At 32.3% G+C, this 17,965-nt stretch overlaps 2 protein-coding genes across 4 annotated transcripts; both read right to left on the minus strand.

Moving 5' to 3' along the window:
• Positions 1-793: 793 nt before the first annotated feature.
• LOC141335450 (uncharacterized) lies at positions 794-9,315 on the minus strand. 2 transcript variants are annotated; one of them, XR_012355616.1, is made up of 6 exons: positions 9,111-9,315; positions 8,534-8,597; positions 8,274-8,454; positions 7,082-7,243; positions 1,821-5,006; positions 794-955 (listed from the first exon to the last, which is right to left on the minus strand). XR_012355616.1 is itself a non-coding variant. In XM_073840922.1 (5 exons), the coding sequence occupies exons 3-5, from the start codon at positions 8,446-8,448 to the stop codon at positions 4,729-4,731; spliced, it is 615 nt and encodes a 204-aa protein (XP_073697023.1). In that variant the 5' UTR covers positions 8,449-8,454; positions 8,534-8,597; positions 9,111-9,315; the 3' UTR covers positions 794-4,728. The 2 variants fall into 2 exon arrangements, 1 of the variants encoding a protein (XP_073697023.1); XM_073840922.1 differs by having other exon boundaries at positions 794-5,006.
• A 2,065-nt stretch (positions 9,316-11,380) lies between these two features.
• Positions 11,381-17,238, minus strand: LOC141335446 (DDRGK domain-containing protein 1-like). Of its 2 annotated transcripts, none has more exons than XM_073840917.1 (9): positions 17,077-17,238; positions 15,517-15,663; positions 15,288-15,424; positions 15,112-15,213; positions 13,325-13,447; positions 13,203-13,241; positions 12,991-13,047; positions 12,849-12,897; positions 11,381-11,555 (listed from the first exon to the last, which is right to left on the minus strand). In XM_073840917.1, exons 1-9 carry the CDS (start codon positions 17,162-17,164, stop codon positions 11,395-11,397), a joined length of 903 nt encoding a protein of 300 aa, XP_073697018.1. In that variant the 5' UTR covers positions 17,165-17,238; the 3' UTR covers positions 11,381-11,394. The 2 variants fall into 2 exon arrangements, with proteins under 2 accessions (XP_073697018.1, XP_073697017.1); XM_073840916.1 differs by having other exon boundaries at positions 15,517-15,666.
• Between the last annotated feature and the right edge of the window lie 727 nt (positions 17,239-17,965).

A 17,965-nucleotide genomic window follows, 5' to 3' on the forward strand; every position in this document is an offset into this window, starting at 1 on the left:
CAACAACTTCTCAAGGTTACTATGGCGATGGTCTCCGTCCAACTGGAGCACAAGCTGGTGTCATGTGACGGTGGCTGACGGAGAGCGAGGAGCTGGATGGAGTCTAATTAGAGAGAGAGCTGAGAAATTAAGGCACAGCGGAGCTCCGCTTCCCATGATGCACTGCTGTCATTCAGAGTTCATGTAGTGAGATGCATTTTCAACAGATTCCAGATCATCAAGTGAGAAGATGGATCAACTTGGAAACCGAAACTCATTTTTTTACATTACATTAAAAATGGTTCCACACAAATATACAAACGTAAACACAAACTGCATTAATTCTCTTCAGACTCTGTGTGTATTTGTACTTTAAAATCCTAGCAGCCTCACAGTGTTTGACATGTCTCTGTTTTTATTACTACACTAATAAGGATTCATTATAGATGCACATGAAATAAATGAGATGTACTCTCTCTCATACTGCTCAAATCTGTATGACTTTCAAGCTCAAGAAAGTGTCCAAAAATTAATCTAAATATTCATCAGCAGTAGTCCATATGATTTATTTTAAAAGTAAACAGAATAGTGTTACGTTTGTATCATTTTACTATTGTTGGTTTTGTTGTTTTAAGTTATATTGCATTTTTATGCTTTCTGTTTATACTTTAATTTTATTTATATATTTATAGGTTTTAGTAATTTTGTTGCTTGTTTTTTGCTATTTTTTTTTAAACAGATGATAGTTTTCATTATCAGTTTTAGTTGATTGAGCTTTAGCTATTTTACAAAATGTTACAATAAAATGTGTACATTTTTCTAATAATTTATTTCAGTTCATATTTATTTTAAGTAGGATTGCAAAAAAGTTAAACATTTTTAGAAAATTTCCTAAGCTTTTCAAAAATTTTGAAAATGTACCGGGATTTTTTGGAAACTATCCGAAATGTTCTGAAAATTGTCTGTTATTTGTAACCTTAAATTCAGGTTTTTTAAGGTCCTACCATTTTTACTTACATTTTAGGTAAAGGTTTAGTAAGTTTGTTGCTTGTTTTTGTCATTTTTACATATCTTTTTTTTTTTTTTTTTATAATTTCTGTATAGTTTTATTTTTATTATTTTTTGCTATTTTAGAAAATGTTAAAGTAAGGTATATTAACTTTTTAAATATTTTATTTTATTTTATCTCAGTTCATGTTTATTTTATTTCAAGTTGGGTTAAAAAAAAAGTAAACATTTCTGAAGCTTTCCAGAAAATTTTGGAACATATCGGAATTTTAAAATAAATGAGATGTACTCTTTCTCATGCTGCTCAAATGCATATGACTTTCAAGCTCAACAGAAGACCAAGCAAGTGTCCAAAAATTAATCTAAACATTCATAAACAGTAGTCCATTTGATGTATGGTAAAAGTTTTTTGAAGCTATTTGTTTTGTGTCAAAAGTGAACAGAATAGTGTTACTTTAGTATCATTTTACTAATATAGGTTTTGTTGTTTTAAATTATAATGCATTTTTATAATTTTTGTTTACTTTAATTTTATTTATTGGTTTTAGTCATTTTGTTTTGTTTGCTATTTTTTTAAATTTTTAATTTTGTTTGGATTATTTATCAGTTTTAGTTGCTTGAGCTTTAGCTATTTTACAAAATGTTACAATAAAATATGTACATTTTTCTACTAATGTATTTCATTTAATTTCAGTTCAGTTCATATTTATTTTAAGTAGGATTGCAAAAGTTAAACATTTTCAGAAAATTCCCTAAGCTTTAAAGAAAATTTGGATTTTTTTTTTTTTTTGGAAACTATCCCAAATGTTCTGAAACGGTTGGTTATTTGTAACCTTAAATTCAAGTAAGAAAATGAAAGTTTTAATTATTTTTTAGTTTAGATTTAGCTATTTTAGAAAATGTTAAAAATAATATTAACTTTTTTTATAATTTTATTTTATTTCAGTTCATATTTATTTTATTTCAAGTAGAGTTGCAAAAAAAGCGAACATTTCTGAAGCTTTCCAAAAATGTTGAAAAAGTACTGGAATTTTTTTGGAAACTATCTGAAATGTTCTTGAAACCGTCTGTCACTTGTAACCTTAAATTCAAGTTATTTATTTATTTTACAAATGTCCATATAGTTTGGATTACTTTTTACTAGTTTTAGTTGGTGTTTAATTTGAGCTATTTTAGAAAATGTTGAAATAAAATATATTCACATTTTTAGAATATTTACTTCAAGTTGGGTTGAAAAAAGTGAACATTTCCAAAGCTTTCTGGAAATTGTACTGTTTTTTTTTTTGTAAACTATCCAACATTTTCTGTCACTTCTAACCCTAATTGCAAATAATAAAATGTTTTCTTTAAGATCTTACTTTTACTCTTAGTTAACTCTAATAAACGTGGAATAGACCCACATTTAAGTCAATATTCAGTAATAATCTTCCAGTTTATTAGGAAAGCTTAGTCATACAGGTTTGAACAATATGAGGTTGAGTAAATGACCACAGAACTGTCATTTTGACTGAAACATTATCTTCATTTCAGTAAAATACTAGAATATCAAATAAATAGAGGAAAATGGTGCAAAATTATTCTGGTTAAAATAGGGAATACCAATACAGTATAACCAGAAAACTGCAAGGTTGAACTCATCATAGTCAATGTTAGCCAACTCTGTAACGTGACAGGAAGTGACTAATAAATAAAACGTAAAGCTAGTTGATGTTTAATGGAGGATTTGTCATTTTATAATTAAACACTCTTCCAGGAAGCTCAAGGCACGTTGAGGATTGGTGTTTGATTCGTTTACTAGTTTCTCTGCAGAAATTACGCCACTGATCAAATAGAAAATAAAAACAGCCCTGAATATGTTGAAGAAGAATTCAGTTCTGTTTGCTTTCACATTGCATGTGGATTAGAAAGTGGACTCTGATCAAAGTTTAGTCAATCTGAATGCTGATCAGGTCTCAGTCCACTTTCTGTTCACACTGTACAGTAGTTGTTTAGAATTATATTGAGTATTATATGGATTCTTCTGCAGAAATTACGCCACTGATCACCAAGAAAAAAAAAATAAAAACAGCCCTGAATATGTTTGCTTTCACACTTGAGTCAAAAAGCGAAGTGAAGAAGAATGTTCACACTGTACAGTAGTTGTTTTAAACCTGGGCAACTCGATTATATTGAGTATTATATCAATTCTTCTATTTACATATAAATTAAATAATAAAGATGATGGATTATGCATTTTAATATGTTGACAGAAGTCATAGTGGTTTCTGAATTTGGTCCGAAAGCAGAGAAAACCTGCACAGAAAATATATTGCTGTACTGTTCATGTTTAGGTTTGACTGCAGGTAACTGAAGGATCTCATGCTGCCCCTTAAGTCATGTTGGAATGATCATATTTACAGAAAAAACTACATTTACCATAATTCTCTTTTATGCAATTAAACACAGCTAGAGACACTACTGAAGTTCACCCTTCGCTCTTCATTATTCTGCATTTGTGCAACAAAACGCCTCCCGTGTTTGTCAGTAAGTGCAAATGAGAGAGAAATATGAAACTGCATTTGAATGCACATTATATTATAAATATGATTTCTGAACTCATAAATAGGATCCTGCATGATTTATAGACAACATCAGTGCGTTTGTGCTCCTCTCTTTGGTTCATGTCACAACATCAGTGAGGTGAATATTGAATATTAACCAAATTTGAATTAAAGCGGTAAACGGGACGCAGAATTGCCAATTAAGTCGAATTAAAATGGAATGAAATTCATGAAAACATTTCATTTTTCACTAAAAATTACCCAGAACATTTAGGCCATTTTAAAGAAACATTACATTATGCTACTCATGTTTTTAGAATGAAGAAATCTCTATTTCATTTCTATACAGCAGCTGTGGGAAAAGTGTTTTTTCACTTAAGTCACATTTAAAAATGTCTGAATGGCATTCATTACTAATATGAATCTTACTGTAAAGTCCCACCCAATTAAAATGACATTTTACAGATTATTATGCTATAAAATGTAACTTCCCAGAATGCTCCAGTTTGCCCCTGAGATTTAAATATACACTTTAAAATGATCTAAAAACAATTTGGTGCTTTAACAATATTACTTCAAATCAATTCTGAAAAATTAGCAAGTAAATAGGCACACTTAGTCCAAATTAATGACATAATGCTTTAAATTTTTTTTACATTAATTAAATAAATAATTCCTGTCAATTCTACATCTCAGCTAACTAAAATATGTTCTAAGAACATTTAGCTAATGCTTGAAGTTAGGAAAATATTAATTCTGAAACTTTTAGTCTTTTAAATGTTTTGAATGCGTTTTATCACATTCCATTTGATCATTTTGTAAACATTACAGAAATGTTACAATTTCGAATGTTCTTGGAATGTTCTGAAACAAGTAGCAACATTTTAAAAAACGTTTGAACTTTGAATGATGTATAAATAACGTTTTTGTGCTAATGTTTTGAGAACATTATTAAAGACTAGATAACTTCTAATAAAAGTTCTATTATCATTACCAGAACGTTTTTTCATAACCTTGAGACTAAATGTTTTTTGGACGTTCCCTGTTAGATAGGCTCCTGCATGCTATGACCAATTCAATTCAATTTCACTCCCATGAACAAGAATTTAGTTTGTCCCGCATATGCTGCATGAGATCACCTGATTTCTTGTTCTTCTGTCATAAAAAATGAAGTGCATAATTCAAGTGAACCTCTGTCTGTTTACTCCTCCCTCTCAGCTCCACCAATCAAAGGCTCCGTGTCGCTGTCCGCTCCATCCACGCTCAGGTAGTCACAATGCCTGATGGGTTCAGGACGACCCTTGAGGGCGAAAGCGCACGCGACGATGGAGAATAGCAGACCTAACATCTCGATGTAAAAGCTTTCTCCTGCAGACATGCAGAGGGCCGGCCGGCTTTCCTCCTTTCCTCGCTGGAGGTTGTGTTCAATCACACTCATACAGGCTGCACACACAGCCACAACCGCCACACAGACCAACGCTGTGGGGACATGTGAGAAAACACACATTAGTAAAAGAAACACAATACTTCAGGTTCACATCAGGCTAGAAATGCTGCATTTCTCTGTCCACTGCTTCATTATTGTAGTTCCACAGAGTAATTCCAGAAGACTCTCAGGATTTCTGTTTCTTGACTTGAATAATTTGATCAAAAGACATTTTTACACAAAACTGCGAAGCTCATGTTATAATGTTTAAAACTGTTATCTTGGTTTAAAGGAATAGCTGACCCAAAAATGAAAATTCTGTCTGTTGTTTCAAACCCATGAAACCTTTCTTCATCTTCTTCATCTTCTTCATGTTCATCTTGTGCTTCGAAGATGAATGAAGGTCTTATGGGTTTGGAACGACATGATAGAATTTTCATTTTTTAGGTGAACTAACCCTTTAATGCATGAGGTTTGTGCATATCATAAAAATGTTCAATTAAAATAAAGAAATAATTTAAGAATAAAACAATCCAAACGAAACGCTTATTAAATATTTTGTTTGGATGCATCTCATGTGAACATTAACCAACATCATAGACTGTAATCATGTTTAATTATTGAAATATTAACTAAAATATCAGAGGGACTTCAAAGAGAAAAATGAGCTCAGATGGGTTCAGCTGACAAAAACGTTTGGGAATTTACAGCAAAATATCACAGGTTATCTAAATAACTAATATTTCACCATATTTCACTAGTTAATTAATTACAGAACATTTAATTAGGCAAATAGTGCATTTTCTAAATAAATGTGACCCTGGACCACAAAACCAGTCTTAAGTCGCTGGGGTATATTTGTAGCAATAGCCAAAAATACATTGTATGGGTCAAATTTATTGATTTTTCTTTTATGCCAAAAATCATTAGGAAATTATGTTAAGATCATGTTCCATGAAGATTTTTTGAAAAATTCCTACTGTAAACATATAAAAATGTATTTTTTGATTAGTAATATGCATTGTTAAGAACCTAATTTGGACAACTTTAAAGGTGATTTTCTCAGTATTTTGATTTTTTTGCATCCTCAGATTCCAGATTTTCAAATAGACGTATCTCGGCCAAATATTGTCCTATCCTAACAAACCATATATCAATAGAAAGCTTATTTATTGAGCTTTCATATGATGTATACATCTCAGTTTTGTAAAATTTAACCTTATGACTGGTTTTGTGGTCCAGGGTCACAAATATGCACTAATTTGCATACATTCCCATTGGATAAAGCCTAAGGGATTTTGTTGTAATATTTTGGATTTTGCTTTTATCATAAACTGAAAACAGCCAGAAAAAAAAAACATTTAGTAGGTTTTTAGAAGTAAAATATTATATAAATCACGAGTAAATGATATGTGAATATGTAAATAAAATGAATAACAAACTCTTTAAAGATATGCAATGGAATTGAATCTACAGATGTAAATAAATAAAGTGCAATAAATTACACACTTAAATGTAAGTTTTGGATATTTCTTTCCACTAGTCTGATAGAAGAGACATGTTATGGAAGAAAAAAAAGGAACGAAAAACTGACTAGTGCATAAAAAAAAAAAAAAACTATAACTTTGCCTGTTGTGTCTTGCCTTAATGCATACTGATTTATGAAACAGGAACAGAAAAATATTGTGTGTCAATCAAAATTAAGATAATTCATACATAAAACAGTTGGACAATTGACAACTTCTGAACCCTATCCGCTTGTTAAGTCTGACGTCATGCATCGCCACTTCAAAAGGTGCTAATATACACTCACAATGTGATATAATATTACCCCAAAAATTATAATCCTAATCTTTAACTACGAAAATACCGAAATCCCAGATTGCCAGACAATGAAAATATAAATAAATAAATGAATACAAAAATTATTTGTGTTTGGGACACTGCGAGCACGAAGACTGTAGTGTACACCGTAAGTCTGAAAACGTTTCTCAGTGCTCATAAATGGCTGTTGAGATAGTATTCTGTGAGTTAACGCTTGGACCTGCATTTTTTTTTACATCACCACTTAACAAGCGGATTCACATGTTCCTAACAGTGCAGTAAATTCAAGTTTAATGTGACGCACCTGTAGAGATATGCAGTGACAACACCAGCTTTGAGTGAGTGACAGTTGCTCCGAGGAAATCCAGCAGGAAAGAGGAACTAGACAACAGGACGCCGATGTAGGAGAGAACAGCTAGAGCATACAGCAGCCACATTCCCCATCCATGCAGCCCACCCAATGGACCTACACAGGACAAAACCCGTTACTACACATGCTTCACACAGTCAGTCACGCTGTGCTGTTACTGCATGCACAAGACTGCATTTTTTGTCTTCATATTTTACAATACAAAACTCAGGACCACAGCAACCAAATAAGTCCTCTGCACAATCCGACTTTGTTGCAGCCTAGAATTAAACTGGCCAGAGGAGAACAGAACGCTATTTTGTCACACATACTGCAAAGCTGATTTGGCACAATCTGCACTGTAAAAACACTATATAAATAATAGTGACAGAACTAAAGTCAAAGAGTTAGTATGCTGTTATACTGTCACTTTGGCAAGGCCTCTCTTAAAAAAATGAAACTGTTCTGAAAATGTTCTCACCCTCAGGTCATCCAAGATTAGAATGAGTTTGTATCTTCATCTCATTTGGATAAATGTGTCATTCCATCACTCACTCACCAATGGATCCACTGCAGTGAATGGGTGCCGTCAGAATGTCCAAACAGCTGATAAAAACCTCACAATAATCCACACCACTTCAGTACATCAATTAACGTCTTGAGAAAACAAAAGCTGAAACAAATTCATCAAGACGTTTTTAACTAAAATTCATAATAACGCTTCCTCCAGTGAAAAAGTCCATCTCCTGTTTTCTCTCACATCAAAATCCAGCCACATATTTGTTTAGAGCTGTTTTCGATTGTTTAGGCTTGTAAACGGTGCTTGATCTGTGCAGATTTCTCTCCTGATTCAGACCAAGCCACTTTTTTTTTACTGGAGGAAGCATTACTATGGATCACGGACTCTGATTTTAGTTAAAAATGTTACAAACATGCAGCTTTTGTCTTCTCAAGATGTTAACTGATGGACTGGAGTGGTGTGGATTATTGTGATGTTTTTATCTGCTGTTTGGACTCTCATTCTGACGGCACCCATTCACTGCAGATGATCCATTGGCGAGCAAGTGATAGAATGACACATTTCTCCCACAACGTGGATGGTCTGAGGGTGTTGTTTCCAGTAATAAACAGAGCTATAAAATCAAACCTGTGTCTGTGAGATTCTCATATGCATGTAGTGTGAAGGCCACACCATAGATGAGACTGCTCTTTGAATCAGAGCAGTTTTGGACCTGGATCCAGTTGGGATCTGCGATAGACGTGCAGAGCGACACGAGCGTAAAGCACTGGCACACGGCCGCAGGGGTCAACACCAGGGTCATGCTGAACTGAAAACAAAAGAGGAGCCCATGAAAAGATTAGCAGGTCTTCTATCGAATCTAATCAAAGCAAAAATGCACGTCTCACCTTATTCGCAGACTTCAAATGCTGTTGCACACTTTGAGCATTTATGGTTCCATAAACAGAGTACCTTCAGGGAAAGAGCAATGCCACAGGAATATTACTGTCTGGACCCGTGACTGTCACACATTAAAGTGCATGCCCAGAGAGACCAGAGCTAGTTGTCACACTATGTATTTCAAAGAATAATTCTCATGGCATAATTATCTTAAGTTAGGACGTTCATACACACAAACCTTAAAGTCTCTTAAAATGAATTATTACACATTTACAGGTGTATAAGGTTAATGAGAACTTTGAATATTATATGTAAACACTGTTTTGGCCTAGAACAAATGTAATTAACACATTGTTTAAAATCACAACACATTAAACAGCACCAGATACAGCCCCTGTGACAACTAGCCCCCGTATGTACTCTAACTTGAACGTCTAATTTAAAATATTATATATTATTCATTACAAACCATTTGAGCAGGCTATAACACAACCAAAACAATGTCCGAATCCACAACAAAGATGATTTTTAAATAATAACAATGCATGTCTGCCTGGCGTCACTGAATGAAACAATGTATCTCACCTCGATTGTTACAGTCGATGAATCTCTTGTAATATTGTAACATTATAAAAGATACAATTTGACACACAGACATTCTGCGCACAGAACAAAGCGTCGACAAACTGCCGCTCTCATCCTGCGCCGGAATAAAGAAGCTCAATCTGTCTACATTTAAAACTGCTCGCGTTGTTTAAATCTATAGTAAATAAAAGCTCATCACGGCGGATTAAAACGCGGAACGTCCTGACAAGAACCGAATCAATATGAGAGTGCATACAGATTACTGCGCATGCGCCTGGTTTGCTCACGCAGCGCCCTCTACAGGCTCGACGAACATACGACACACATTAAATCAACCTGTTGTTTTGTTTTTGTAACAGCCACGACTTCTGTGCTAAAATTGATAACTAGACATTTAGATCAGATGAAAATTTATAATTCACGCTTTAAAGTTCAGCTGGAACTGTTTTAAAGTAAGTGCTGCAACAATGGGATTGATTTTAGAGTGGTTTTACATTTACACATACATTTAACAAAACAAAAATATATAAACATGAATGTATATACATACACATGTGACCCTGAAGCACAAAACCAGTCTTAAGTAGCACAGGTATATTTGTAGCAATAGGCAAAAATATATTGTATGGGTCAAAATTATCGATTTTTCTTTTATGCCAAAAAATCATTAGGATATTAAGTAAAGATCATGTTCCATGAAGATATTTTGAAATAGTAATATGCAAATTTTTAAATAGTAATATGCATAGCTAAGAACTTAATTTGGACAAAATTAAAAATTTAACAGATTTTCTCAATTTAAACTGACCCTTATTACTGGTTTTGTGGTCCAGGTTCACATATAACAAAAAAAAAATAAATAATAATAATAATAATAATAATAATATTATATATACTATTTATACACTAGTGTTAGAGGGTTGATTTTTTTAATAAAAAGAAAGCAAGTAGTTAGAGTAGAAATAGAGTTAACTAGACATTTAGATCAGATGAAAATGTATGATTCACGCTTTAAAGTTCAGCTGGAACTGTATTAAATTAAAAGCTGCTATATATTTATATATATATATATATATATATATATATATATATATATATATATATGTATATATATAAGCAGAGGCGGACAGAGTACACAGCTTCATTACTTGAGTAAAAGTACAGATACCCCTTGCTAAATTTTACTCAAGTACAAGTAAAAGTACTACAGTCAGATGTCTACTTAAGTAAAAGTACTGAAGTACTTGTTTTTAAAAGTACTTGAGTACCAAGAGTACATTTTCTAAATATTGCATTACTACTGCCACAGTGCTTACATTTATGTACAGAAACGTCCTACATGGAGTTATGAAAAATGTTAATACCTTGGAGTTTTAATGGATTTTTTTGCACCCACATTTGAACCTGACTGTGTTAAACACACCGCATACTCAAGGAGATTAAAGCAAATGCTCAGCTTACATTAATGTGTAATATCAGAAAAGAAAATTCAGCTAACACTAATAACACACAATAAAAAAAAAAGTATGTGCAAAAAATAAAAAAAAGCTGCACTTCAGGGAGAATCTGGAAATTAGTGCCACAAGCTAAACAAGTAGCAAACAATTATAAATCCAGGCAAGAATACAGCTGCTCCTCCCATATACATGCCTTCTGTTTCTCCCAGGAAAACACTTGGTAGAACTTAAATAAAAATGACCAACTAGTTTAAGGAAAACATATGTATTGAGAAAAGAAACAAAAGCCACATTTAAATTGGCACTACAATAAAATAAACTAGTTTGTGTTTTTTTGCGTTTTTATTTGACAGCAGACAAAAGTGAGAGAAAATTACTGAGATGTTTTGAACAGTTTCTGAACGATAAACATCCTTGAATTTTTGAGTTGTTTGTAATGTTGCTTTGTGATTTTACAAACCAATTAATAAATACTACATCAACAAATAGCATTTCTATGCAATTAATTATGCATTTTGCAGACACTTTTATCCAAAGCACTATTGAGGAGATACTTTTCAAAGTGTGTGTATAATAAGAATGACATATAATCTCCTTTTCTGCCACTCTGTATTAAAAACCAGCCTCAAGCAATTTCATAAAGTGGTCGAGACAGTATCAGACATGGCCGTATACCTACCGTAAATGACGCTGATGACATGACGTAAGGGAAATTAGATAGAAAATGAGCTCTGGATGCTGGTTCTGACATAACAGACTGTAAATGATATATTTAATATTTACAAGTCCTTGCAGTGGAAACAGCATTTTGTGTTCATCCAGGAGGTTTACGTGCTGCTCTGGATCTCAGGCGTGAGGTTTATGAGGGTGTTGCTGGCTTGAACAAGTTCTGAGATGGAGACTCTTCCTCTCTGTTTGATGAACTGAGCCACAGCGTTCAGCTCTTCCGGTGTGATGAAAATAAACTTTCCTCGGTCATCGATCACTCCTGCACAAACACATGACATTATATTAGAGTCACTGGGTTATGTTAGAGATGTCAGTATAACATGTTCACTGAGTGCAACTAATTAAATTAAAAATGTATGCATTTGTACAATGTGTAATGAGGAAACAAACTGCTTCTCACTTGAGATGCCATTTGATCTTATAAAGCAGTGAGATGCAAAGCAAAGATGTTTATGTGACGTGTAAAACATACCAACTAATTAGACAAATACAGACAGAATATGAGGTGATTGCTTTGAATAGCCCCTAAATTCTGTCAAATACAGCAGGGATATTATAGTTAAACAAAACTGACTCTAAAAGCATAATAAAAATTGTGTTATAAATATTAACTAAAAAAAAACAACCCTTATTTTATTTCAGGTAGTTGCCAAAAAAAATAGTTTAATGTACTAAAATAGACTAAAATAAAAAAAAACTACAAAAAAAAATCACTAAACTTTACAAATTTTAATGAACACAGAAAAAAAATAAAAAAATAAACTGATAAGGTATCAATAAAACTATAATCATACCTTAATGATACTAAAATAACACTGAAATGCTGATACAGAAATAATGACAAATATTGATGTATGTGATTATTAAAAAAATTAAGCAGTAGATAACAAATTTTTTTTTCAAATTAATATGTTTTTGGTATTTGTTGTTGTGGGAAAGTTTCAAATTTCACTTCTTGAATTAATTAAATTTTATGCGAAGTCACTGCATTTGCAATCTTGTTTTTTTTCTGAAACATGACATATTAGCAGATTAAAAAACATATATTTAATAAAAAAAAAGAAAAAAAGAAAAGAAATGCAGTGCATCCATCAGGAATTACTGTAATGGTCCTAAGTTGTTTATTAATTATTTTAATATTTTACACCATATGAAAGGCTATATTGGCAATGCCAAATTTAAATTAGTCATAATAAATCTGTCCAAAAATGTATTTATTTTATCCTATTTTGTTTTAATTCTTTTCAAATTTGTATTTTTATTATTGTTGTTCTTGTTCTTGTATTTTATTTTAATTAGTTTGTTTAATTATTTTAGCAGTAAGGGTCATCATGGGGAAAAAGCTAGAAAAAAATTCATAAATAAATAAATATATATAAATATATTTATTATATATATTAAGTATATTTATGAATAGTCTTAACAATACTTTAATAATTTTACTTTTACAAACTAAATAAATAAAAAGAATTATATACAATCTTCAAATTCATATTTGATAAAAAAAAGAAAAAAAGAAATGGTTTCACATCAGAATATGACACACATGTACCTGTTAGGGTGCCGTCTGCTATGAGATCCTGCAGTCTGGCAATAGCATCCTGACATACAGAAACACATATCAACAATCATCTAAAAGCACCAGTATGTGTTCAGAGCGCAAATATGAGCTGAGATCTGCTATGAACACTGACCTGTGTGCGCAAACCGAAGTGGGATGCCAAATCCTCCAGCAAAACCACTTTAGAGTTCTGAGCAGACAGAGAAACAGTCACTTTTTGCATACCATCGCTTAGATCTAAAACTAGTCCCACCATCATCTAAGACTCATACCACCCAAACGTAGCTGCAACTGTTGTTTGCTCTCACAAATATTAATGCAACAGCTTACAAATGCATGTGTTACCTTGACATACTGGATGAACTCCTGCAGCAGGTTGCGAGACTGAAAAACACATGAACATGAAATAACTTGACATGCAGCGGAAGGAAAGCAGACGTGGTGAGCGTGCAGGAAGAGAGACGCACCTCTTGTTCGCTGAGCTCCTCTGCTTCTCCCTGATCCTCGATCACAAAGCACTCCTTCAGCCGCTGGTATTCCTCCTCTTCCTTTTTCTCCTGCTCCTCCTTGGCACGCCTCAACTCATCCTCCTGCGGAAGAGAGGAACAAACAGTGCTGAACGTTTCATTTAAAATAGGAAATAACACATGCATAACTATTTCTGCAATGCAATTTAATCTTTATTTATTTACTTGTTTGTTTAATTATATTCACTTAATATAATTAGAATAAATAATTTATGAAATAGATTTATACTTTGAATAGCATCTTATTAATTCTGTAGTCCTATTATACCCAATAGGAACTGAAATTGAAATCTACTGTCACAAATAGATAAAGTGCAATAAAATCAACACTAAAATGTGAATTCTGGATGTTTTTCCCCACTAATATAATAATATAATAATACTAATAATATAATAAATGAACCAGGGCAACCTCAAAATGAACTTTTCAACAAATGTAACAACTTCCTTAGCAGGTGCATGCTGTTACACTGTTGCAAACAAACTGATTTAGACTCTGTGTTTACATACTTTATGTATATGAAAAAGTATTATAGTGGTTCCATCTTAATTATTAAAAGAACTGTTAAAGGATTAGTTCACTTCCAGAACAGAAATGTACAGATAATGCAGTCACCCTCTTGTTGTCCAAGATGTTCATGTTTTTCTTTCTTCAATAGTGCACTAATTATGTTTTTTGAGGAAAACATTTCAGAAAGTGGACTTCTATGGCGAGTTTGAAATTTTAAAATGCAGCTTCAAAGGTCACTAAACATTTCCAAGCAAAGGAAGCAGGATCTTATCTAGCTAAACAATTGGTCATTTTCTAATTTATACACTTTTTAACCATAAATGCTTATCTTGTCCTATCTGTGTTGAACCGGAGTGCACAGAGAATGCTTGCGCATCACAGAGCTAGACAAGATAAGCATTTGAGGTTACAAAGTATATAAACTGTACTTTTTTTTTTTTTTTTTTTTAGATAAGACCCTTTTTCCTCAACCGGGATCGTTTAGATCCTTTTGAAGCTGCACTTAAACAGCATTTTGGAAGTTCAAACTCGCGAAATGTTTCTCTTAAAATGTTTTCCTCAAAAAAAAACATAAATTCTTTATGAATGAAGAAAAAAAAGACATGAACATCTTGGATGGCAAGGGGGTAAATTTTTTGTTTTGGAAGTGAACTAATCCTTTAAATAAAGACAGTAAGTGATTGAAGACGGAGAATGGAAGCTCCTGCGCATCTGCGCTCAGGTGCTGTCAAAATAAAAGTCCCGCTTCTGACATTTACTGGCCAAGCAAAGAAAATTTAAGCCAAATATCAGCCAATACACTGCAAAAAAAAAAAAAAAAAAAACTTTTCTAATATTGTTTCCAGACAAAATATCTAAAAATTCTTAAATCGAGAAGGATTTTCTAGACAAGTAAAAATAATTTTCTTGTTTTCATAAAAAAATAAGTAAAAAAAAATAAGCAAAATAATCTGCCAATGGGGTAAGAATTTTTTTATTTTTTTTATCTTTTGTTTGAAGTTTTTTTGCTCTCCGTATTGACAGATTATTTTGCTTGTTCAAAACAAAAACTCACATCATTTTGACTTATTTTATATAATAATTTTTACTTTTGATTTAGTTTTTTTTTTTTATATTTTGGCAACAAACAAAACAAAAAAAACTAAGTAAAAAAACTTTTTTTGCATTGCAATATCAGCTTTGGCAATATATATTGTCCACAACTAGTTGAAATTACCCGTTTCTGCTCTTGCAGTCTTTCCTTCTCCTCGTCTTTCTGTCTCTCTTGATCTCTGAGCTCCTGCATCTTCCTCCTCTCCTCTCGCTCCTCCAGCTCGGCCTAAAACACAAACAAATGAATAACCAGACTTCTGACACGGGTGAAATGTAAGACGTAACGGCAATCGCTGTAACCTCTCTCTGTGCTTTCCGTGCTTGTTTCTCCTCCAGCTTCTTCTGTTTCTTTGCTCCGACTTTAGCAGTGGCTTGAGGATGTTCTTCAGATGGCTCCCGGTCTTCCTGATTCTCATCGGCTTCCACAGGACTGTCCTCTGAAGAAACAGAGAGATAGAGTTTAGTGACAAATTTAGAAAGTTTTCTATTTGATACTAAGAGAACTTGTACTGAATAGGGTCATGCGTACCATTGTCTGACAGCCGCTGTGCGCGCTGGACGTTCACCCTGCTGCGCAGATTCCTGCGGCGACGGGGCATTCCTGCCGGACGCTCCTCTGCCGCCTGCGGACGGACTGCGGCTCGAACCGCCACATTCTGACGATCCTCAACATCGGCTGCTGGAAGAAAAACAGAAGCAGAAGAGATCGGATTGCTTCCAACATTTAAAAGGCTACTATATATGTTTGTGTATAAAACCTCACTTCATACTAATTTAAATTGGTATAATATATACTATGTACCATTTTGAAATACAGCATTTTTTTTTTTAAATAAGACTCTTCTGCTCACCAAGCCTGTATTTATTTGATCCAAAGAAAAAAATATTTATACTATTTAAAACACCTCTTTTCTATCAGAATATATTTTAAAATGTAATTTATTTCTGTGATTTCATCACTGATTTTTTAGCATCATTACTTCAGTGCCACATGATCCTTCAGAAATCATTCTAATATTCTGATTTGCAGCTCAAAATACATTTACTATTATTATGTTGAAAAAACATTACATTGTATAAATAGAATATACATATTCTATATATATAATTATAAAAAAATATACTTAAACATCAGTAACTAATCAAAAAATCTAGTTTTTTCAGTTTTAAAAAATGATGATAATAATATTCTGAAAGGTTTCTTAAACAGCAAATCAGCATATTAGAATGATTTCTGAAGGATCGTGTGAAACTGAAGACTGGAGTAATGATGCTGATGAAAATTACATTTTCAAATATATTCAAATAGAAAACAATTATTATAAATAGTAAAAAATATTTCACAATTGTACTGCTTTTTTGTACTTTGGATCATGATTGGTGAGCAGAAGAATTAAAATACAAAAACATTTGACTAGTAGTGCATTATTTAGAAAATAATTCTACACACTAAGTTCTATACTGTTAGATCTGTTATTTATTTCTTTATTATTTATTATCTTTACCTATTACTTATGTCTAAGTTTTATTGTTTGAATATGATTTTATCTATTTATTTCATTAAACTGTTTATGCATTTATTTTTATACAACGTTTGTTTATTTATTTGCATTTTAATTTTTTTAAATTATTTATTTCTTGTCACTGTTAACCTTAACTCTCTGTTCTAGTAGATAAAGTTTAAGAAAGGAAAATAAACCTTTTCATATTTTTTAGGGTGTAAAAGTTGCAACTAAAGTAAAACTGCTCTGCAATGATATTAAAATTTAAATAAAAGGTCTATATTAATAATTTGCTTTTACTTCAAGACAAGAACAATATAAAAGTCAATGGTGTATTTTTTGCAGTTGTATTGAGTGTTAATGGGTCTGTATACTTGAAAATATATCGTTTCTGTTACATTTTTAGCAGAGGACTCGCAAAAATATCAATATCTTCACTGAGTTTTAATGAGTGTTTGGAGCAGCCATAGAAAGTCTCAATATACATTAATTTTAGCTTTGCTCAACACTATTAAGAATAGTTGCTATCGTCTGACAGCTGCTGTCTGTCGCATTTATGACTGATTTTATGCCCATATTTCACTCACCTTCTTCAGTTCGTCCACGAACTTTCACAACAAACACTATCAGAACGAGCAGAATAGCCGCAGCTACAACATACAGAACCACATCCATTTCAATCGCTTAAAAAATACAATAAATTCAAAACTGCTAACAACTTCAGACCGCTGTGTGCAGCCTCAGCGGAAGTTGACGTTGCTTTGCTCGAGCGTCACTTCCGTGTCACATCGCGACCCCTAAAGGTGTGGAAGATAAAAAAAAAATAACGTAATAAATATGTAATATATACACATTTACTATTAACTTCAATTTATTATACAGTATACTACTTATATAACATTGTAATATTATTGCATAATAAAATAAATCTATGCATCCATCCACTCTCCAAACTTCGTAAAATTTTACATAAATATCACCTATGCTTGGAATTAGTTATACAAAAATAAGAACATATTATTTTATATTATATGTGTGTTTAATAATGTAACATAATAAATAAAAATATATGACCCAGGACCACAAAACCAGTCATAAGGTTAAATTTTACAAAACAGAGATGTATACATCATACAGAAGCTCAATAAATAAGCTTTCTATTGATGTATGGTTTGTTAGGATAGGACAATATTTGGCCGAGATACATCTATTTGAAAATCTGGAATCTGAGGGTGCAAAAAAATCTAAATACTGAGAAAATCACCTTTAAAGTTGTCCAAATTAAGTTCTTAACAATGCATATTACTAATCAAAAATTACATTTTGATATATTTATAGTAGGAATTTTACAAAAAATCTTCATGGAACATTATCTTTATTTAATATCCTAATGATTTTTGGCATAAAAGAAAAATCAATAATTTTGACCCATACTATCTATTTTTGGCTATTGCTACAAATATACCCCAGCGACTT

Source organism: Garra rufa, chromosome 5 (assembly GCF_049309525.1).
Source record: "Garra rufa chromosome 5, GarRuf1.0, whole genome shotgun sequence".
Classification (NCBI taxonomy): domain Eukaryota; kingdom Metazoa; phylum Chordata; class Actinopteri; order Cypriniformes; family Cyprinidae; genus Garra; species Garra rufa.

Bases quoted from the DNA above. Each gene is read 5' to 3' on its own strand.
- LOC141335446 (XM_073840916.1), bottom strand. From the start codon at position 17,164: ATGGATGTGGTTCTGTATGTTGTAGCTGCGGCTATTCTGCTCGTTCTG. The intron at 15,214-15,287 runs GTTACAGCGATT...TTTGTGTTTTAG, and splicing joins CACGGAAAGCACAGAGAGAG to GCCGAGCTGGAGGAGCGAGA. The intron at 12,898-12,990 runs GTCAGTGTTCAT...TCTGTATGTCAG, and splicing joins ACTTCGGTTTGCGCACACAG to GATGCTATTGCCAGACTGCA.
- LOC141335450 (XM_073840922.1), bottom strand. From the start codon at position 8,448: ATGACCCTGGTGTTGACCCCTGCGGCCGTGTGCCAGTGCTTTACGCTC. The intron at 7,244-8,273 runs GTTTGATTTTAT...TGTCCTGTGTAG, and splicing joins TGAGAATCTCACAGACACAG to GTCCATTGGGTGGGCTGCAT. The intron at 5,007-7,081 runs GTGCGTCACATT...ATGTCCCCACAG, and splicing joins GTCACTGCATATCTCTACAG to CGTTGGTCTGTGTGGCGGTT.